Source organism: Synchiropus splendidus, chromosome 2 (genome assembly GCF_027744825.2).
Source record: "Synchiropus splendidus isolate RoL2022-P1 chromosome 2, RoL_Sspl_1.0, whole genome shotgun sequence".
NCBI classification, from domain to species: Eukaryota; Metazoa; Chordata; class Actinopteri; order Syngnathiformes; family Callionymidae; genus Synchiropus; species Synchiropus splendidus.
Genome location: NC_071335.1, coordinates 38,932,438 through 38,954,868, shown reverse-complemented (window position 1 = coordinate 38,954,868; position 22,431 = coordinate 38,932,438). Strand labels below are relative to the sequence as shown.

Sequence of the window (22,431 nt, the reverse complement as noted above, 5' to 3'; positions counted from 1 at the left end):
GTGATCTCCAGCGATGGGTGCTAAGCTTCCACACTGCTGGTCTTTTAATTCGATATTCTTGAAGGATAGAATCAGTATCTTGGAATGGCGCATTGACTCATTAGTGAAGAACTGTATTGTTGTATTACTGCATGAACAAACAAGTAAAACATCCCATTTTCATTATTCACCATTGCGTATCATTCATTGTAAAGCAATTGTGATCATTGTTGATAATAATAATTGTTTTATTCCGCAAATAATTCTGCAAACAAACGGACTCAAGAAAAACACATGAAACATATCACATTTAAATCTCAAAACAAAGATTTGTCTGGGATAGACTCATGCGCCTTGATTTGGAAGTATTTTGGCATCTGTCTTTTTTTCATGTGATGTAAATCCAAATGTAAAACTGTGTTATTTTCACCACAATTTTCATCACAAGTGAATTTCAATGAATGTCTTCTAATTTCTTCTCCGAGCAATCGATCAAACTTTAGCAGCATGCTGAACAGAGAAAACTCTGTCCAGAACTGTGATCTCCGGAAATTATGATGATATTAGGTAAAATATGACACTTGATTTTTGGAGTCAAAGTGTGTTTTTGAAATAAAATGTGCAAGCGCACAGACATGAACATGCGTCAGTGATTTTTAGACAGGTTTGATTACATGATAATAATCAGCAGTGATGTGTGTTTTGAGCACAATATTGCATGTGCAGTCGACAAAAAAGACATTCACGATTAAATCCAGTGCCTTGGGCTCATCAATATAACTGTTAACTGTCAGGTGAACAGTTAACTAGTACCCATGTGCCACTTTCACTAACACTCATAACACTCACAACAAAAAAAAACAAGAATGGCTACAAACTAAAAAAAAAACAAAAAACAAAGGGATGTTCTCGATCTAAAGCATATTGTTCCAACAGTGAGCCTTTTTATTCAACGCAGGAGTTCATTCATATTGCACCACAAACCAATGAGGGTGCAGCTGTACAGCAGATGGCAACACATTGCACATGCGGAATTGATGCACACAGACATCATCATCATCATAGTCTGAGACTTTAACAAAATGGAAGTCATCCATTCATTAGGGTGTGTGAGATGAAATAATTGTGAGCTGTTTGTTTTTTCTGTTTTTGGGAAGCTGACTCGGTTGTTTTCGGGGAATTCCGTCCAGTTTCCCCACTACATTTCGTAAATAGCCTCTTTGCTGCATTTTTTTCCGTTTTTGTAAATAGCCACGGAGATGCACGTTTGGAGAATACCACAATAAATTGCACCTTTTTATGATTTTCTTTACTACGCCATCATTTTTTTGAGTGTGGACAAGAACCTTGCAACATTTGGTGTCAGAAGTTGGATGGCTAGTCGGAAGAAGGTGACTCAAATTCATCTTAGGACGAGGAGCGGGACGGCAGGTTCCAGGCACCCCAAGCTTCTTCTACCGCCCGTGGGTCAAAAGGAGGATCCGGGGATGAGCTGTTGACCATCATGAGAGAATTTTTGGTGGGATAGCAGAGTAGAGAAGAGGGCACGCTGGCTGAGCTGCGAAGATTGAGGTCCTCTATGCAACAGAGGGAGCCTCCAGCACCGGCTGGATCTACCCACACCAGCACCTCGACAGCACCACACCACCCCACCACACATGGCAAGTCTACCAGAAACCAGAGTGATGGGCAACAGACCACATCAGCCCAGGTCTGTCTACAGACTTTATTCAGAGCCAAAAATTCTCCAATACCCAGCAGGGGAGGACATTGAGATCTATTTGCTGCGTTTTGAGCGTGTGGCCAAAACCTGGAATTGGCCAGACAATGAGCCCACTGCTACCCTGAAAGCAGCACTGCTGATGAAATTTGACATCTCACCAGAGACCTACAGGCAGCAGTTCAGGTCCTCAACTGTTCCACCAGGCGAGAACCCTACCGAGACTTACCACCGTTTGAAAGGGCTCTATCGGCGCTGAATCCAAAGTAGGCGAGGCCATCATCCTGGAGCAGCTTCTTTGTGTGCTTCTGGCAGAGATGAGGACCTGGGTGAAGGAGCATGAACCAACCGAGGCGATCACCGCCACCAAGCTGGCTCATTCAATACCTCAGCGCTCGCTGAGGAGGACCTCCTGCATCTCACCAGCATCTACAGGCCGACAGCCTAACCAACACAACACCGACAAGCACAGAGGGAAGCAACCCAGGAGACCTCAGGTATCGCCAGCTCAGCCTAAAACCAACTCTGACCCGGGAAGGAACTTGTATGTTACTAGTGCCAGGTCACAAGGTGTCAGTTTGCCCAGTACGAAAGACTAAGTTTTCTGGGTCGTGTTATGTTCCCCGGCCTGAAGAGGGGCCTGGGAAGAACAGACTGCGATGCTTTAAAACTATGACCATAATGGACCATGAAGTGGCTGCACTATTAGACATGTCACTGGTGAGACGGGAGCTGGTTCCATCTAGCTTGGTGGATTACGGCAACAATCCACTGGCAGCTGTACTAAAGAAGATTCAGGAGGCTGGCTTGACACTTGATCCATCCAAATGTGAGTGGGCCTGGAGGGAGACACTGTACCTTGGTTACTAGCTGGGACGAGTTGAGGTGCAGAGTAAACGGACAATGTCAGGCATCATTTTAAAGCTAAACTTCCAATTGAAAGCGCCCATTATCATTTATGTCTCTGCCTGTGAGCTACCTTGAAGTCACCACCCTGTCACCTGATCTTGCGTACTCAGACGGTCATTCAAACACGCGACTGATAATCTTCCATTTCTACAGCCTTGTCCAAAGTTCGTGATGCAGCGTTGTCATTATATGGAAAGCTGCCACTGAGCACCGGGCTGCTATATCTATATGTGCTTATAAAGTATGACAGGTGCTTTTCAGAAAAGCACCGCAATAAGAATTGGGAAACTAGGTTGGAATTCAGACAGACTTTCAGTCAATTCAGTTATGAAGGCATATAGAGGAGCATGCTCAAAGTACATAAATATATTTGTATACCATGCTGTACATTGTGTAGTTTCTATGATTTATTATGCTTTCACACATGCATTATTTGTATTCCTTGTGCTACATTACAAGACTCTATTCACACCTTCATGTTTCCTTTACCCATCCATGAACCCCATTGAAATCGCTGAGCTAGCGCAGTGGCAAGACTTGACTATACTACTGACCAATGAGGTGTATTAATTATCCGTCAAAATGGTCATCTGCTCCTTGTTTTAATGATGAAAATTAATGTGATACACTTGTGATAATTGTTATGATTGTTGTCAATCGTAAATTACAGATCATCAGAACTAAGTTGTTTTGTGTACTTTGTTCTTGGCATTCTTCAACAGTTTTCAATTGCTTGCGGACAAAGGGGATTAATTAAGAAGAGTGATAGCTTTAAATAACGTTTAACCCTTCGGGCACAAAAGTCACAAAATTGCACCTGTAACTTCATAATGAGCGGCATTTTGAGTGAGTGGTTTTTGAGAGAAGAAAACAGATCCCAGTCGTGTAGACACAGGCTGTTTTAGTCACGCAGTAGGAGCAAAATAGAGAGCAGTTTTCAAACTAACAGTATTCAAGCAACAGCTCAAAGTACTGTTATCAAAGTGGAATATTTCAGTGAAAAAACTCAAAGGGTTAATTGACTTTATGCAGCACATGCGTCTTACTGACTTGTGTTATATCCCTATGTTATATTGAGTTCTTGAATTTGAAAGTGCTCAAAGAAGTGTGAATTCACTGATTCTAAAAGTTGCAATGCCAGGTTAATATCAAATATTGAAAAAAAATACAGATAAATAAATAAATAAAAACCATTTAACCCTGTACATTTATTTATTTGACACAAGTTCCATTCAGATTATTTTCATAATAGGAAAGTATACATGTCATAGAAAATGTAAAGAAAATACATGAATTTTCATGTAAAAAATTAAATCACAGCAAAAACAAATGAAAAAAATGTGTAAGGCTTTTGGTGTCAGGTAAATCTGGACTCTCAGCAGTTGTCAATGCGTCTCACACAGATATATGGCAAGGTGTTGCCACAGCTCTGGTAGGACCAGCTGCCTGTAATGCAGAGCGAGGAGGGGTTAGATCACAAATGCACTTTCAGGACAACAAAACAAATGATCAGTAGATTTGGTCTAAGTCCTGTGAATGTCTTTTCATTGGGTAGAAGTTATCCATGAAGCATTTGAAAGTTAAAGGTTAAGATAAGCTGGCCTGGCAGAGGACCAGGACAGGAGAGCATTTGTGCATTCAGTCGAGAAGGGTGGTGGACGTTTTGTAGTTCATTCTACAATACGACTACTGAAAGAGGTAGGAATCAGAGGTCGGGCTGAGTGCAAGATTGTCAAGGAACTTGCAGATACCACAGCGAGAAGCAACCAATTGCTGTGGCACAAACAGAAGGTCAACATACAGGCTGTGGCAGGAGCCATCAGAGCAACACACCCCCAGGTTCCCAGGTTCAGCCTGCAGTGGGCTGTCCTCAGGTGAGGATGTATTGAGACTGTGACCCCGAGGATAATGCTCTAATAACAGAGCGGCGCCATTGTGGTAAAGATCAAGGGATGTTTAGCACCTAGTCAATGTATGCATAATCGGTATTTAAAAATGTATGTGAATATCAAATCCAGCCAGTTTGTCTAAATAAGCAGTCAAAGTCAACTCTCACCAACAGCATTAAGGCGAAGACACTGGTTGTATAGATTTCGTCCAGCGATCCAATGGCTTGTTACATAGTTGAAGGGAGTGTTGTCAATCCACCTCCATCCCTGGACACACAGACACACACTGTAACACAACGCGCATTCAATCGTGTGAACATGAACTGGTGTGTACATGAGTCAGGTAAGTGAGAAGGAAAATGATGAATGCTCGCTGACTTGTTCTTGAGTTTCAAACTACGCTAAGCGAGACTCACTAGAAAGTAGAATCCTCCAACCCAGACCGCAGACTGTCCTGCCTGTCGGGTCATCCGCTGCAGGAAAAAAAGGTCTTCCTGACTATGGACTGAGGTCAGGTCAGCCCTGAAGCTGTTACAACGTGCCTGGTAGAATTGAGACACAAAGAAATAGTAAGTATTTTATCCTGCTGTTCTGAGAGCAGCTGCGAAGCTGTCAATCACTCAAGTTTCTCAACAAATCCACTTGACATTACTTGAGCATTGGCCCAGGTCCTTCGAATGGCCTCAAAGCGATAGCAGCCATCTTTGTATCTGGCCCAACCAGAGGGACACCCATAAAAATGTCCTGCAGGGAGACACAAGTCTGATCAGTTGGCCAGGTAGCCTCACAAACACTCCACTCATGAGCAGTTTTTGCTTTTGGCCCCAGGTTATTTATGCCTATTTGTGGCTTGGACATGACCTGGTTAGGGTCAAATAACTTTTTACATTTTTGTTTATAAATGTTCATGTTTCATCATCATATTCAATAAAGAATAACAATTCTTTGATACTTTTCAATGTGTTTCTATGATAGTCAATCTCTGTTGACTGATGATCAGAACTTGTGCTAGCAAGTACCAAACGAGTTAAAATTTTATGAGATTTGCAGCCTTGAAATATACCTTCAAATGGACAAGGCAAAAAATATTTAGTGCTACCTGCTAATTGTTAATTTTCATGATGACAAATCCAATTCCTGGTTCTGTAAAACCTGAATATCTGGTGACACAAGTACAGTAACATGTTGGAATCAGAGGATGTGGAATTATTTTTATATACCTCTCACAGAAGCAAGCGCTGGAACATCATCAGCCATTCGAAGTGGAGCTACACAGAGAACATGTCAACTACTTTGTTTGTTAGAACAAAAAAAAAAATCAACTGTGAACGCACGCTCATTTTCTTCCTGCTGTCCTTCTGGTGGCATGTCCTGAACAGGTTCAACAGCCTCAGCTGAAAGAAGCAAGAGATGTGATTGTTCCAGATTCTGACTGTTAATCATATGAATTATTGGTCCTTCAACATTGAGCTTTCAGAATTTCTCAAAATCCCATTGGAAACAATTAAGTCCTCACAAGTTTGTGGGCTTATTGATGCTGAAAGATCAGACAAAGTTCAGCTTGCCTTCAGCCAGTTTAGGTGCTGCCATATTTTCAATGTCAGCTGCCTCTGGGAATCATAAAAAAGAAAAGTCAGTGAAGCCAGAAGGTAAGGGAAATATTAAAATTGAAAAAAAAAAAGCTTAATTGGGGAAAATGTAAAACACACAGGACGATCATTATTAGCATCATATATGAGGGTCAGAGAAGCTTTCAATATCTGACTATGTTTACTGCAGAGGACATCATATTGACATTGAAATAGGAATGAACTACGAAAGAAAATAATTTAGTCTAATCTGCAACAAATCACTCACTCACCAGCTGCAGCCGTGATGGCAGGAGCACCACAGAGGAGGACTAAGACCAGAAGAAGACTCTTCACCATGATGAAGGATGTGAGGTAGCACACTCACGAGCAGCAGATGAGTTCAGCAGGACTCTGAGTACCGATGTCTGAGGCGAAATCAGACCAGTGTTGGTGTGATGGAAGGCTGAGTGGCTCCTTATATTCTCCACCACACACTTTTACTACTCACATTTATCAGACTGCAATAGCCTCTTACTTTCATTATCAAAACACACCACTGATAAGCTCTGATCAGATTGGGGTGTCTGTTTGGTGACCTTATTAATGGTGTGGCACGTGTTGGCACATTAATAGCATCAATCACTCTACTCAGATCCAAAAACAACTCTGACTCAGATTTACGATGATGACTTGACTTCATCTATTCCAATGCCACAAACAGGCTCACCATGTGCTCTAGACTGTTTTCAGTAGCTTTTGTGTGGATTCTTTTATTAGCTGTTTTTTCAGGTGCATTTTTGGCACTGTGAATGAATCTTGATTCCCATCTAGTTATATTGTCTTCTGCTGCCTCTGGTTATGGTTTGATCGATTCCTTCACAATGGGTAAAGCTAGGAGTTCCTTGGTAAAGCCTGGTCGGGTTGAACAGAAAGTCTCTTCACTGGTGAATGACATAGATCTGCTGTGGCTGCCGTCATCTAGATTTCGAGGCTTGACACTCACCTTCTACCCTGTGCGTCTACTTATTTGTGCTCATGTCTGTCAACACTGGCTTTGGGACCTTCTGATGCAGTTGATCAGGTTTCATGCGGCCCTCACCCTGAATCAAAATGATTCCTCGAAAACTCTCTTTTTGTAGAACAAAAATGAATAAAAATGCTGTTGGGTTAAGTTACTTCGCTAATGGCGAACCTTGGTTTGAAGCACTAAGTCAACAGATGACATGAATAGTGTCTTGCAGTGTTCACGTGACAGAAACTGTCACATATTTTCATTGGGACAACAACATTTTATGGTCAATTCTCCTGCAGTGTAATCTGAAGAGGAAGTAAATAGCAGGGCAGTAGAGCACACGTGAGAGCAGATGCAAATGCTGATAAACAGCATCAACCCTTCAGACATTCATTCATGTTTTAATCGTTCAATAAATTCAGGAGAAGTCACCCAGTGACCAAGGGTTGCAGATAAAATCCTTGGCATGTTTCTTAACATTAAAATTTAGATCTAAGATAACTTTATCAAATGAACAAATGCCAACACTACTTGAATGAGAGAGCACTGAGAACACTGTACTGTAAACCCGCAACAACTCTACGCAGTTGAGGTGTGGGGGAACACTCACCACAGTAACACAAAACCACTGCTTCTGCTATGGAAGAATGCTGTTAGAATAATGTATTAAGCAGATTAGAGAGCACATACCAATGAATTGTTTGCTAAAGCTAGATGGCTGAAGTTTCCTGAGCTTGTGGTGGCAGAAATGAGCTGCAACCAGGTCATCTACAAACACTGTTTACACTAGCTGCTGATGAGGGGGAGCAGAGAAGAAAACCACATCAGGATCAGGATCAGGATCTGCTCAAACCACAGACAAATGTACACTGCAACAATGCGAGGGAAAATGCGGAACTCACTGACAAGGAAAACCACCAGGAGGGTATTATGTGTATACATGCATCTGCCAAAGAAATTTCAGAACTACTGCAGAGAAGAGACCAAATAGGAGTAACTGAGCATAGCACACAACATAACAAAGAGGACATCATGGGGGTGTGGAGGTCATGTCTGGAAGCAGGCAAGTTGTACCAGGAAACAAAGATAAGTATAGCATTTGAGCAGTTTAGTGCCATAGATTATGATGATTTACTGCTCCATTCATTTATATAGTGATATTGGTGGGTTGTTGATAGTCATCATTCTTAAGCATAGACACAATCAAGTGACTTTCGTCTTTTGCCTCAGAGGCTATAACTCAATGGATAAACGTTTTTAATCTCCTCTAATCCACTGACATGAGTTACAGTTGACATTTACTTTCATTCGCATTCCTTGCATTATATTTACTTTCTTTGCATTATATAACATTGAGTCCGAATCACTACATAGATTGTAGACAACATTTCATCTCACATTTTAGAGAAATTCAAAAGCAGCAGAGTGAAAGACAGATCTTAGAATTTCTGCTTCTTTTCCCCTACCAATCCTAACTTTCCTGATCAGTGGTTCAGTGGCTGTGAGCGCTGCTTGTGTGTGTGTGTATGTACTTGTTTATCCTATCCTTGTGGGGATCTTAGGCCTTTGTGGGGACCATTTGGCCAGTCCTGGTTAAGTTTAGCCCTTTGTTTTGAATGGCAATGCAATCGTGTGTGTGCATGTTTTGCCATACATTGAGTACCACATCTTGATAAGCCAGCACTCTTGTGAAGACATTTAGCTTTGTGAGGACATCTTGGCCAAAAGTCTATTATATTCGAATGCATGTTTGTATGGATGATGTATGTATGCTCAGAGTTCTAGTTAAGGTTAGCCAATTCTTTGGGATGGTTAGGTTTAGGGTGAGATGTTGAGGTAAGGGTTATGTTGTTTAGGCTTTTCATTTCCAGTTTGAATGACCCCCACATTTTCTCTTTGACTATTAGCTGTACATGTGTCCTCTTGACATTCAGGTACAGACAACTTACCTCGGTACATGCCACAAACTCATTCATCAGGGTATTTGTGCAAGTGGCAAAATTTGTGCTGAAACTGAGTGGTGTAAAAAATATGAATGGAGATCTTTGCAGTGTCTCCATCACCATCCAGCTGCAAGTGAGCTATTTGCAGGAGGAGATGTCTCACCAAGACCTTCCTTACAGAGGATGGTTACTTGATTATTTCAGTTTAGTGATATATACTTAATATATTGATGTAGAATTTTTAGTGCACTTGAAGACCAGCTTTGGACGAGGTGGTCCAGATGGAATAGTGGTCTGTGACGTAGCAATAATCATAATCATAATGCAGTTGCTTTTGTATTTCAAGATTTTTGAGATACAGTTTGTAAGGTTATGGCAAATATTGTATGCAAAGCTACTTTACAGGTTACAGATTGTTTGCTAGATTGGGGCTTTTATGGGAAGCCCACCCTGAGGTTCCACACCAGAGAAGAGGTCTCGAGGAGTCCTACCCTGGAAAAGAGAAGCCTTACCCCAGAGAAGAGGAGAATGGAAGTCTGACCTCTGAGAGAAAAAGGAAAAGAAATCATCCTTGAGGTCCCGCCCTGCTGAGGAGGAGTCCCTCCGAGAAGAACCAATCAAAGCAGGCTTTGTTTTTGTGTGTGTGTATATATATATATATATATATATAGAGAGAGAGAGAGAGAGAGAGAGAGAGAGATGTTTTTTGCAAGAAAAACATTTTGCAATGTCTCCTATATTCAACAGATGGCGCTCTCTGTTTAATAACTGCATGGACGTTCTTACAGGCAGAGATGACTGAACCAAGTGCACCTCCCAGGGAGGCCAGGGAATGAAAAGAAATCAAAGGCTTCGAGCCATGCTTCATAAAATATCTTAACAATAAGAGTCTCACAGTATCAGCTGCGTTACTTGATATCATGAACTGCTGTTTGACTTCTCTGATGTGAGCCTTTCCTATAAAGAATCAAAATTTGGGTAAATCAACATAATACAACATAATTAAAACAGGCCCAATCCTAGGGATCCCACTTTGTTTGACTTATTGTGAGCATGTTCCAAATGTTAAAGAGAGGTTATCAGCAAGGAGGCATTGATAATGGAAAGATTTGAAAAGTTTATTGCAACCAGAAACCATCATACTGTGTTTCACAGGGGACCAAAAATCATTTTAAAGGACACACCAGGATTTTACTTACTACATTCATTTTTGCCGGTTGTGAATCAGTCCCTGGGATTGAGGCAATCATGACAAAGCACAAATGAAGAGCTGAGGAATTGACAAATGCGACAAAGGGGCATCTGTGCAGCTATATGACTGTTTTATTACCTCTTGACATCTGTGTATACGCAAAGAATGCAAGTCTGCATGTAATAAAGAATGTGGCCTTTACTCAGGGTTACACAACAGATAACCTGAGCTTGAAACTCAGTCGTACATTAGTTCACACGGCAACTAAAACAGCTTTGATATTTACTTTGGAAACACATTATCTGGTGTGCCAGCCTGCTGCTTTTCACATGAAATGTCTGAGGATTTTGGGCTTGAGGCTCTGCATCTTGCTGCCATCCATCTGGCCCACCCTCTCCTGGGCCCCCATAATGGCCTGATGGGCTTCATCGAAGAGTTCCTTTCCGATAGCAGCCTGAACTCTGTCCCTCCAGGCGCACAGCTTGGGCCTATCTTCAAACACGTCCAAACCAGAACCGACAGGCTGCCGAACAAAAAACTCACAAAGTTAAGGGCTACTGAGAACAAATGGCAGACAATATGTGTGTATGTGTGAACGAATGCTAATAAAACATTTAACTGAAATGCTATTAATAATCAATGTTAAGAGAGCAGATGGGCAGATAAAATAAAAAAGGAAAAACAAGTGTGTGCAGAGAAGTCAGAGGTGTGCCGTGGGAAATGGTCCAGTTTCACCTCATCTGTTTGGCGATAGAGGTGGGGGATGTGATGATGTAAAATTATGGACTATTACAACATGTCGACAAGCTACCAGCGTGAGGAGATTACATGGATTCGGTCACATTCTTTCTATACAATATACTGTAGAGCTATGTTGATGCTCTGATTAGTTCATCAGTCAAAGCAGCGCTGCCGTGGTGCATGGCGCTCCTCTTCCCACACACTCACAGCAAAGCAGCCTGTCAAATGCGCAACTTCCATACTGTTCTTAAACCTGATGCGTGTCTAATTTGACCACAGACCTTCACCAAAGAATGATGACTGTCTGCCCGCAGAGCTAACACCTAACGTGACGTCTCGCTTCAAAACTTTACTGACACTCGTAGAATGTCAAAGTTTGCTTCATGGTTTAAAAGTTGGCGAAAACCTAGATGCATAACAAAATAAATGCACTCCAAAATGTGAAGAGAGAAAGACTCATTGCTTTTATGAAGCAAGTTGAGGCAAAGAATGTTATGGATTTGGCAACTCAAAACTACAATAAAATCATGTAAAAGAGAAGTGATAAAATTGAAAAAGTTATTTGAAGTAAATAAACAAATAAATCATGATACAATTTGCCACATCGCTCTTTCTGAAGACATTGAAAACAAATGCATTTACTGCAATTTGTTTCTGAAAATAGTACGGCAAAATAACAACTGAGTGTCAGTAGCTATATTGTGTCACAAATTAATATGGATTTTATATAGGACTTAAAGCACAAGTGCGCTTTAACCTAGGTTCCTTTGGTGGTGTGCCTCTGGATTTTTTCAATGAACAAAGTGCGCCTTGGCTAAAAAAAGGTTGAAAAACACTGGCTCAGAGGGCACACTGTTCAAGTATACATTTATACCTTTCTATTTTGCAACAAAGAAGCAATCACAAACGTGTCTCTCACCTGCATCACCTCCACAATAGCGACCAGGTCAGCCAAAGAAATTTGGTCTCCAGCAATGAAGGGTCGGTCCTGCAAGAACTTATTCTCGATGAGTGAGAGGGAATGGTTCAGGTCCTCTAAAGCACCGTCCATCTTGTCTTGGGAGACATTCGTTCCCAGCACTTTGGGAATCAAAAGCTGCATTAAAACAAATGAGCTAGTTGTAGATCCAGTACTTGAGAAGAGAGATCAGAAATAAACTCAAAACTATGTCAAATGATGGGCAGCGAATGTCAGCTGTTACAGGAAGATGCATTTGCAGACATTTCATTTTTTAGTAAATGGATATTTCAAGGCATGGCTATAAATCATTAGAAGCAGCAGTAGCAGTACTTGCGAAATGAATATTGTAACTATATCAAGATAGAAAGAAACACGTTGCTGGAAAGGCAAGATGCGCACATTCTCCCCTGGAATAATGCAGACACAAATGAGAGAACTTTTCTTCAATCTGATTCTTTTGAATCCTGCCGTTAAAACATGTAATGTCTAGTCAAGAAATGTTAATAATAATGATAATTAACAGTAATTACAATAATAGTTTTAAAAGTTTCATAACTTGCATCTCAGCATGACCTTTGAACTGCAGATCTCCTTCATACCAGAAGAAAAAAAATAAAATAGAAAATGCAGACCCCTCAAGTGATCACCATGGCTGTGGCACTTGTGTCTGAATGTCACATCAGTCACTCAGTTTTTGGGTTATGGATCATGTCCAATCGATAACTTGGTAGGCTTAAACCAGACGATGATTTAGCCAACTGATATCTCACACCATGAAAGCCTGTCACGCCCATAATAAGTAGTCACAGTGGTTCTAATCCTAGTTGTGGTGATGGTAGTAGTAGTGGTGGTGGTGGCGGTATTACGATAAAAGACATAGTAATTACTAGTTACCCTCAACCAGAACATTTTTGACCCATGCCAGCGGATGGCCATGTGCTGCCAAGACAAGTACTCGTTCACTCGTGCCCGTTTCTGGAGGTCAGCTGGGTACCAGTGGTCGGGAGTCTTGCACTTCTCAGCCAGATACTGCATGATAGCAATGCTGACAAGACAAAACAAAATACAAAATGGAGGGACCATCGAGACACATGTCAGAGTTGAACTGCTGAGCTGTAGGTCACCTTTCAGCCAGACAGAAGTCGCCATCTTTAAGTGTTGGTACTTTCCTAATTGGGTTGACCTTTCCAAATTCTTCACCGTGCTGCTCACCTGACATCCAAGAGAAGCAAGAATTAATGGCATCACATTGTTTCAATGATAACTGTTCTTAAACATCTATGTTGCTGCTATGAACAGGAAATAGTAGTTTTACAGAAGCCAAGAGTTTTAAAAGTGCCATTCTTGCTTCTTCTGACCAATAAGGATTTCCTGGAACACTTAAGGTGGGGCTCCAGAGTTGTCTGAGCAGACAAGGCCGCATTTATGGCTTCTTGCAGATAGTTGGGTATTTGAGGAGACATGCCTGTAAAAGTATACTTTAACGCAATAAGACGTGACACGGGAATGAAATTAGATATCTCATGAAGTGGTCTCAGGGGCGTGGTTTCATAGAGCCTTTATTAAATTTCATCATACAGGCGGAGGCCACATAATGTGGTGTTGAAACACCATTTAGAGCATAAGTTGAACATTGACTCAGGTTTGGGCCTCTTTAAAAACAGTTTGCCCTCTGTTATGTGTGATCTTTGATTCTTGGGTTTACTTCGATCAGTTTGTTACCTCTGTTAATGGTTAAATCATTGGTTACTCTGTTGTGCAGTGACCAAGTTTTTTCATGAAATCAACAACGAATTTAACAAACATCACTGGGTTAGTTTGTTACTTCTCAGTTCCCCTTATGCAGGACACATAATAATCCGAAGAAAGGTCACTTGTACCATAACAAAGAATCACAGTGTGATGTTATGCAACAGATCACAGTTAATGATATAGCAAGTTGCTGGTTATCAGCTGACCATTTCCGAGGATCAGACGTGGAGTACTATTTCCTATGTTTCAAAGGATTTTATACCAAGATTCAGATAGTTATCTTGCAACTTTAAAAACTTTATTTCCTTTGCTTTTCAGGATTTGTATAAAAAAAAAAAAAAAACACCTGAAGATAGCGTTCCGCCCAGAGCTGCAAAACAAAAACCTGATCTGGGTGGGAAACAAATGGTGCACAATGTCTCCATAGAAAAGTGGTGCACAATTCACTATCCCGTGGGGCCACAGGAAAACATGAGGGTGAACTGAGTGAAAAAAAGATTGTCGTGATAAGAAAATGGTAAAAACGTGAGAAGATGCTTCACAGGAGTCTTTCAACCAGATAAAATACAGAGACACAAAACCATGCATAACGTATAACAAGCATGTTATCACATTTATCCATCGGTACCCACTAAACAGCTGAAGGAAAAGTACTTTACTTAGTACTTTAGCTACTTCACTGATCAATGCGATAACTAATTTGGCCGAATGTGGTGAATACCGAATCCCTTCTACCTATTTACTGGGTCGAAGATGTTAAAAAGTAGCAACTAAATCACTCACCAGTGAATAGAGACACGTTCTTGAACTCGAAAGGAATGTTGTTCGCCTTGGCGAAGATATACACGGAGCGACAAGGCTGAGAGAGGAGGTCCAGGTACAGTTCCATGACTCCGCAAACACAACAGCGCCTTTTCCTCTGTGGAAGCGTTCGCTCTGCCGCGGAGTCTGCTTTATCACGGCAGAAAGTTCACGCCCTCGCGGAGCCCATCCCGCGAGGAACCCAGCATGTGCGCATGTGTGAAGTCCAACGTCCAGTTCGAGAGCTCAAGCTAGATGGACATTCTCCCCAGCAAAGCTCATGGTTCAGTTTACGCTGATACAGTCCAGGTCTACTAAGAAGATGCAGATGACGCCATTACCAGTGACATACCGAGAGGATTGGAGACTGAGTGATTGAGAGTTGTGCTCATTAATCGTCTAAAAATAACAGCAAAAACTATTCATCAATCTCAAGCCGCCAAAATAAGGGCGGAAATAAATCATGGCTGTATTTTACCAAGTCAAGAGATATGGCAGCTCGAAGCAAAATGTGAATCTAACTGAGTGATTCAGTCACCAACTCGTTCTTAGTGACACTAACCAAAAGACTCTCCCACACATCCTCTGGAATAATGCAGACACAAATAAGAGAACTTTTCTTCATCCTGCTCCTTTTGAATCCTGCTATTGACACCTAATGTGCGATCAAAAAAGTGTGAATAATAATAAGTGACAGTAATTATAATACGTTTTAAATGTTTCAGAACATGTATCTCAGCATGACCTTAGAATTTCATGTAGCACCATGGCTGTGGCACTTGACTCTGGAAAGCTGTGGTGGTACTGTCCCATCGGTCAGTCAGTTTTTGGGTTAATACAGCAGGCGTGCAACATGTCCAATAGATAACCTGGAAGGCTTAAACCAGACAATGCTTGAAGCAAGTGATATCTCACACCACGAGAGCCTTTCCAGTCCTAGTTGTTGTTGTAGTAGTGGTGATGGTGGCACTATGAGACAAACGGCATAGTAATTATTTGCTACCCTCAACCAGAACATTTTAGACCCATGTCAGCGGATGGCCATGTGCTGCCAAGGGTTACGGTACTCAATCAACATATTCCTTCAAACATGAAGAGTATGCATTAAAATTAGAAGAATTCTAAAATTCTTTTAGATAACCATGGTGCCAGGATCCAAGTTATAAAAGAACCCACCAGTACTCCAACTTCACCTGTACTATGAAACGAAGATAACAACAAGCCTTGAATAAACCTTAAACCACGGAAATGGCAGACCGTAAAAATAGTAAAAACACACATGCCAGGAAAACAGTCATTTTTATTGAGGATATTCAATAACCACTGTCATCCAGAATTAATGATTATTCTCCGAATATATAGATGAATGTGAAATAGAGGTGAAATTCACATGATGTGAAATTGGTTTGATGAGGCTGCCATGTTCAGAAAATGGACATGACTCCAAGCGTAAATGTCTCAGGGTGATTTTCACAGCATGACACAAAACAGCTCTTCATAGCATGGTAAAAAAAAATCCCATTCATCACAAGAAACAGGATATTGTGACTATTTAAACCACCAAAATAGTTAAAGTACAGATATCTCGCAGACCAGTCAGCAGGAAGCTAAATGAACATCGCAGTCTCACCTGGGTAGTGACATGGTTCTACTCTAACAACTGTAGAACACAGTGGACACCACACCACAGGCTCACATGAAGCTCATCACCGTCCCGTTCTTTCCCACCTGATGGGGCTGCAGGCTATGGAACTGGACCACTATTCTACAAAGAGAGGAGAATAGAGTGAGAGTGTGATGGGAAACTTTTCATAGATGCATCTTAATGAACAGGAAACAGGAATCCTTGCTAATGCAAGCTGGAGTCTATCGCTTCATAAAAAAAATGACTCACATCCTTCATTCAGTGGCATTTTCACCATGTTTTAACATTATGTTTTAGATCTCAATCACATAACCACTGTTTAACTCCGTGAACAGCACAGCCCCTGTCCAAGAAAATCTAGTAAATTGGTCCAGGATGCACTAAAGAATGAGTCCTAGTGTAAAGCTTGAGTGAACTCTACATACCATCACATTTCTACCACCTACAATGACATTCAGCAGTAAAGGGAACTAGTTCTGAATTGTATTCCATATCTCAAGCGCAGATTCCCCAACTTCCTCCTGTCTGTATCTCTGGAATCAAGAGAGAATGTCTTTGTGTTTAAATAATGGTGAAATGGAGCTGAAACCCCGCCAACAGATCACATTTCTGACAGTCAAATGTTTTTAGAAATTCTTGTTCTGGCATAGAAATCAGAATGTAGAGTTTATAAAGTTCTTTATTATGTCCTGGGGTTCTCCCAGTCTTCCTGAACAGCTGGATGCAGTTCCTGCACTGTTGATGCCACTGGTACTTCTTGTTGTTCACATCTCCAGAATATCCCAAACTCTTCCCAACTCACAGAAACAGTTCTGTGAACGACTAAATGTCGACATGTCGATGTTGACACATTGCAACGGTCTGACGTGGCATTCCAGCACCCTGCATGGCAATGGCACACTCCCTCACAAGTGCGGCATCATGTTGATGCAACGGCTTTCTATTGTCCCCAGTCTCAGAAGTGGTCATGACATGATCATGAGCATGTCTGGAAGACAAGTGTGGCTGACACTGATTTACTCAAAATAATGGAGTGTGACCATGGATAGCAAAGACAAAATCCTTCTAATATAACCTGTCCATTAAAATGTTTGGTAAATAATAATCTTCCTGAACCAAACACGGAAGAACAAGGGAGCATTATAACATGCTGCGTTTGTTCAACATACACATATTTTGGGCTCCTACTCACAACCCAACAAAAGCTTGGCTTGCATGGAAATGATGCAATGGTTTAAATATTAGTCTAAAAGTCAGTGTTGAGGCGCAGCTGTGCTCTGGTGAAGGAAATGGCACAAAACTGTCCAAAAAACTACAACGACAACCTTGAATATAATCCTTTAATTCTAGAGCTGATTACCAAGAAAGACAAAACTAAATAAATGACTGATTCATGCATTCGTTGCTGGATCTGACCCAAGTCTGCAGATCTGCAAACTTTCATCAGCACCCACCCCCCCACACACAAACACACACGCAGAAACATGTACACACGTTTAAGCAAAAGTGTATGTATGTATGTATTTTGCTCTATGTTCGTTTTAGGGGAATTTTAGACAAGTCCCCAGTATTCACACAATTGCTCTTCCTTTCACACACTCTCTTCAGTCATCCATGTGTACTCTCTCTCTGACTGTTCCCTGACCTTGTTGTCTATGGGTTTCAGCCAAGACTGTGAGATATAATTTATCACAACCACAGCTGTTCATGCTCTTGCTGGGGAACTAGAACTGCACAATTACTAGAACTGAGTGTCGTCCTATCACAAGAGACACTTCTCATACATTGTAGCGGGAAAAGATTCCACTTAGGACTGCTGTGATCCAGCTACCTTTGTTTTTGTCTCTTTTACCACATCATTGATCTTCTGAACATCTGGAATGTGTCTTTCCACCATTTTACATTATATAAATAAAATACTGATTGGGCTGCAATTAAAATTGAGAACAAACGCTGTTTATGTTGTTTATCCCGTGTATATTTAGTGCTTGTCATGAGTTAGGGATTAAAACTAAACAAATATTGTCTTATGAAAGTATAACAAACGCGTTGCTTAACACAACGTTGCATCAAACCACACATCATGAGAAGACGGCCAAGAGTTAAATGAAAGTCCAAAATCTTCGCAGCTATGTGGATGGACATAAGGAGCAGAGATGAAAATGAACAAGTATGAACCTATATAAAATAAGGACTCACAGATCAATTTTCCGGCCGATCACTCATTTTTCAAAGGCCATACTTGCTGATACTGAAGGATTTTATTTTTTTGATAACTGACTGAATACTTATTACACACCTTCAATTTTTTTAGACTCGTTACAGCAGTATTTTACTTTTGTAAACAATAGAAGTGATGCAGTAAACAAAATGCAGTGAACAAACTAACAAAACAATATAGCTTTAAGTGACCTGAGTCTATCAATTGGTTGATGTGTCTGACATACAGAGTAAAGAATCTCTGACACTGCATGTTACGTCACGGGACTACTTTGTCCTCAGTTATCGAGTAAGACTGACTGTCCAATACCATAAATTCCATGCGTTTCCTGGTTGCAGCTTCGCGCTGGTCACTGCTCATTATAGCCATCAGCGCACCAAGTTTTCCACTAGCTTTAGCTTGACCAGCTTCAAATGTTGTGTAGTCAGCTAGTCTGCAAAAACATCATGAACAGGGGGAGAAGTATGACAGGGGTCTTGTGAGATCATTTTGCGCTGTGGTGCATACGTTTTGGTTGGCAGCCTGTCTGTTCTTTAATAAATAACTTGTTTCAACTTCAAAACCTGGTTCCTGCGTCACTGGAATATGTTTGCTGGAGCATGCAACGGCAGCATCTAGGACAGGGGTCACCAAACATTTTGCAACTTCAACCTTTTCTAAGGCCACTGTGGGAGAAAGGATACCTTCATCTTTGCATAAGAAGAAAAGGTTTTCATGTGCACTGCCACGACTAGGACATCCAGCGGTCATGCAAAGGTTTGCCGTTTCTCCTCTGATACTGAAGTTCTTCTACCAAAGACTTGTTTCCTGTTCTCATTTGAATTCACTCACGCCAGATTTACAATTGCAGTATTTAGTATGGTAAGCCAGCAGAACAACCTTTGTAGACCATATACGGTCATTGCATGCTGCATATTAATGCCTATATCCTCAGGCATGTCGGTGACACTTCTGACAGTCTTATGTGTTTTGCACTAGGCAAAAGTATGATTTTCTCACACTTCTTCAATAGTCAAACAGTGACAGTGCAGGAGTAACCACACTCACCGATCTTCACTCAAGTTCAGTTCTCGGGTGAGAAAGTCGAAGATCTTGGCGCTGTGTTCTTTGTTCTTGTCAGCGGTGTCAGTGGCACCGATGGCTGACACGGAAAGAATCACACAAGGAGAGCTGGAGCCAGCGACTAGCATCAGCACTCCAGGCTTCACCACCACGTTCATTCTCTGGGAAATATAAACATACTTTTGGGCCCCCGGATCACAGTGAAAACCAGGACATATACTTTTTTATTAGTATTGTTAGTTAGAAAGTTAGAAAAGACAATTTCTTCTGACCAGTCAAACACACTTTGAGGCATCACTTGGGAGAAAACACCCGAGTGCAATGGCGGATAAGTTAAACCATGAAACCAGGTCCTCCAAAGACATGCACTGACTATTTGGTGACCAAATATATTTAACATTTCATCCCATCATTAACTCCCAGATGTTGTCATTCATACTGGGTTCATTCAACCTGAGAATATTAAGGAGCGTTTACTTGATAACAGATCAGAAAACATGTTTTGAAAATGAGGTTGTAGGCCAAAGACAGACCAACTGTGCAGATGATTTTCTTTTAACATAGCACTGACGTGAAAAGTCGGGGCGTCATGCTGAAGATTTTGAACCTACACCTCTCTGATCATGTACTGAGCTTGACTGATTTTCGACTGAAAGCAGTCACTTGACCGTTCGGAGCAGTTATATTAAAAGAAGTACACTGGTCACTCGTGTAACTGCTGGGGAGAACCTCAACAATACTCACTTCCTCCGGCTTCCCCAGAGCAGCGGCGATGCAAGAGCCGAGCTTCCGAACGAACTCATCGGAGAAGCTGCTGGACGGAAGGTTGCTGAGCAGCTCGACGAAAGGCATCTTGCTGGCAGATTGGAGCAAAGTCGAGCAAACGCGGCAGCGAGTGACGTGAACCTTTCCAGAACCTTTTCCAGAACTCCCGGTCTGGATTTTCAAAATAAAGTTGATCGATGGCGAATCTAAGATTGCTTTACAGAACATTCAACATTTTCTGCAAATTTCAAGTTAGTGGCACATAGATATTAACTTGTGACACGGTTGATAAGATTACTACCAACCGGCTGTTATAATAATAATACAATAATGAATAATTACAGGATAATGAAATGCCAACTGCTGTCCCAGATGTGTCTCATGTCCCCTGAAGGTTTACAATAGATTTGGACCCACTTCGTCCCATTTCCTGGAGGTTATTGAAGAAATGTTAGAAAATATGAATATTTAATAATCACAATAGTCTGTCACGTAATGACGTATGTGTATGTGTGAATACGTGTTGACGTTCGAAGCTCAGACCACCGGATGTATGGCTGTTCAGCTGTTGTGTTCACCTCAATTAAGGAACTGAATCAAAGAAGACCTTTGTCGTCCTGTCTCCTTGGAAGCCAGATATTACATGGTGTCAGAAGACAAAGTAAAGAAGGATTCAACCACCAACGCATCTGTGTCTGCAAGGCAAACTCACTGAGAACTGGAGAAGCTGGATTCAACTCTTCGATGTGTTCAGCACAGCCAAGTGCAGTGAGCGACTATTTTACATGTTGCAGGCGACGAAGCGATAGAAGTATGGAATCGACGTACTGAAAAGAAAGTTTCCAAATCCCAAGAAACCAAAGATGACATGACAGCAGACTTAAGAAGTTGTTAAACAGAGCAAGAGAATACAACTGTATTCCCAAACTGTCAGATGTCAGTGTCCCTTTAAGACTGTTGCTAGAGGAAGATGTAGAATGGCACTGGGAAGATGCTCAGCAGAAAAGTTTTGATGAGACTTTTGAAATGCACCGACACTGAAGTTTTTTTTTTATTTTTTTATCTGAGCCAACAGGTGACATTGTCTGCGAATGCCAGCGCAAAAGGAATCGGGGCCGTGTTGGGGAATTGGCCGTGTTGAGCTGAGGGCCATGAACTCTGAAGGAAGTCAAAGTGGTTGACCAGCAAAGAAAAGTTCCACACCATCAGAAGTTCAAGCATATTGGACATTCAGGGATTAAATCACTCACACAGATGGATTGATGTTCAAAGGAGCTAAATTTATTGTCCCAAATCTGATGAGACAAGAAGTACTGAAAAAAGTACACAAGTCACACTTGGGAATAGTGAAGTGCAAAGAAAGGGACAGAGATGTTTTGTTTTGGCCAGGCATGGGAAGAGGAAGTCGTGTTACATGCAGCCCTGGACATCCTCAGTCAAATGGCCAAGCAGAAAGAATGGTGTAGACCACAGACGTCCAAGGGCCGCAGTGGGTGCAGTTCCAACCGATCAAGAGGACACCTCACCGATCAGGTGTCTGAAGACTGTTATAAGTTGACACCTGATTGGTTCACCTGTTTGTGCTTTTAGGGCTGGAACAAAAACCTGCACCCACTGCGGCCCTTTGGCAGGTCAGTTTGACACACTTGGTGTAGACCATCAAGAACATAGTGGAAAAAATCAGAGTTTGATGAGGGTGACCCATACATTGTTTTGCTGGGGTCTCGAAACACCTTTGGAAGGAATAGGACCGTCCCCAGCACAACTCTTGATGGGAAGAAGGCTGAAAGGAAAGATGCCTGTGTCAACACAGCTTCTCACACCAGATGGAACTGAGGAGGTTCGGAAGAAGTTGGAGGAAAGACAACAAAAGCAGAAAATTTACTTTGACAGACAAACAAACGCATCGAGGAGATGGTGAGAAGATCCGACTACTCAAGGGTGACACCTGGCAGCCAGCTGTAGTACTGCGTCAACACGAACAGCCAAGATCTTTTCTTGTTCGAACACCTGATGGCAGTACCTACAGGAGAAGCAAGAAGTTTCTGAGAAGAACGTTAGAGAAAGTTTTTCCTAAAGAGGTTGACCAAGATGTTGGTGGGATTTTGGAGTCAGGGTTTCAGAAAAGTGATGAGTCACAATGTAGCAAGCTCACTGAAGTCACCGCAGAAAACTGTCCAGTCCCTGAAGCACACAGATCTGGAAGACAATTTAGACTGCCTGATATGTATAGAGAATTGATTTCATATCGATAGTTCTTTACGTCGG

The 22,431-nt window shown here is 41.6% G+C and overlaps 2 protein-coding genes across 2 annotated transcripts; both read right to left on the bottom strand.

The window, feature by feature from the left end:
* Nucleotides 1–10,131: 10,131 nt before the first annotated feature.
* On the bottom strand, nt 10,132–14,617 carry LOC128754681 (glutathione S-transferase theta-1-like). Its single transcript, XM_053857481.1, has 5 exons — nt 14,453–14,617; nt 13,042–13,129; nt 12,812–12,962; nt 11,876–12,052; nt 10,132–10,738 (listed from the first exon to the last, which is right to left on the bottom strand). The coding sequence occupies exons 1-5, from the start codon at nt 14,556–14,558 to the stop codon at nt 10,541–10,543; spliced, it is 720 nt and encodes a 239-aa protein (XP_053713456.1). The 5' UTR covers nt 14,559–14,617; the 3' UTR covers nt 10,132–10,540.
* Nucleotides 14,618–14,825: 208 nt separating this feature from the next.
* Nucleotides 14,826–20,321, bottom strand: LOC128754682 (D-dopachrome decarboxylase-A-like). Its single transcript, XM_053857482.1, has 3 exons — nt 20,143–20,321; nt 19,384–19,559; nt 14,826–16,235 (listed from the first exon to the last, which is right to left on the bottom strand). The coding sequence occupies exons 1-3, from the start codon at nt 20,248–20,250 to the stop codon at nt 16,163–16,165; spliced, it is 357 nt and encodes a 118-aa protein (XP_053713457.1). The 5' UTR covers nt 20,251–20,321; the 3' UTR covers nt 14,826–16,162.
* Nucleotides 20,322–22,431: the final 2,110 nt, after the last annotated feature.

Bases quoted from the DNA above. Each gene is read 5' to 3' on its own strand.
- LOC128754681 (XM_053857481.1), bottom strand. From the start codon at position 14,558: ATGGAACTGTACCTGGACCTCCTCTCTCAGCCTTGTCGCTCCGTGTAT. The intron at 12,963-13,041 runs GTGACCTACAGC...TTGTCTTGTCAG, and splicing joins GACTTCTGTCTGGCTGAAAG to CATTGCTATCATGCAGTATC. The intron at 12,053-12,811 runs GTAACTAGTAAT...GTTTTAATGCAG, and splicing joins CAAAAATGTTCTGGTTGAGG to CTTTTGATTCCCAAAGTGCT.
- LOC128754682 (XM_053857482.1), bottom strand. From the start codon at position 20,250: ATGCCTTTCGTCGAGCTGCTCAGCAACCTTCCGTCCAGCAGCTTCTCC. The intron at 19,560-20,142 runs GTGAGTATTGTT...TATATTTCCCAG, and splicing joins CTCTGGGGAAGCCGGAGGAA to AGAATGAACGTGGTGGTGAA. The intron at 16,236-19,383 runs GTGAGTGTGGTT...CTCTCTTTGTAG, and splicing joins CTGAACTTGAGTGAAGATCG to AATAGTGGTCCAGTTCCATA.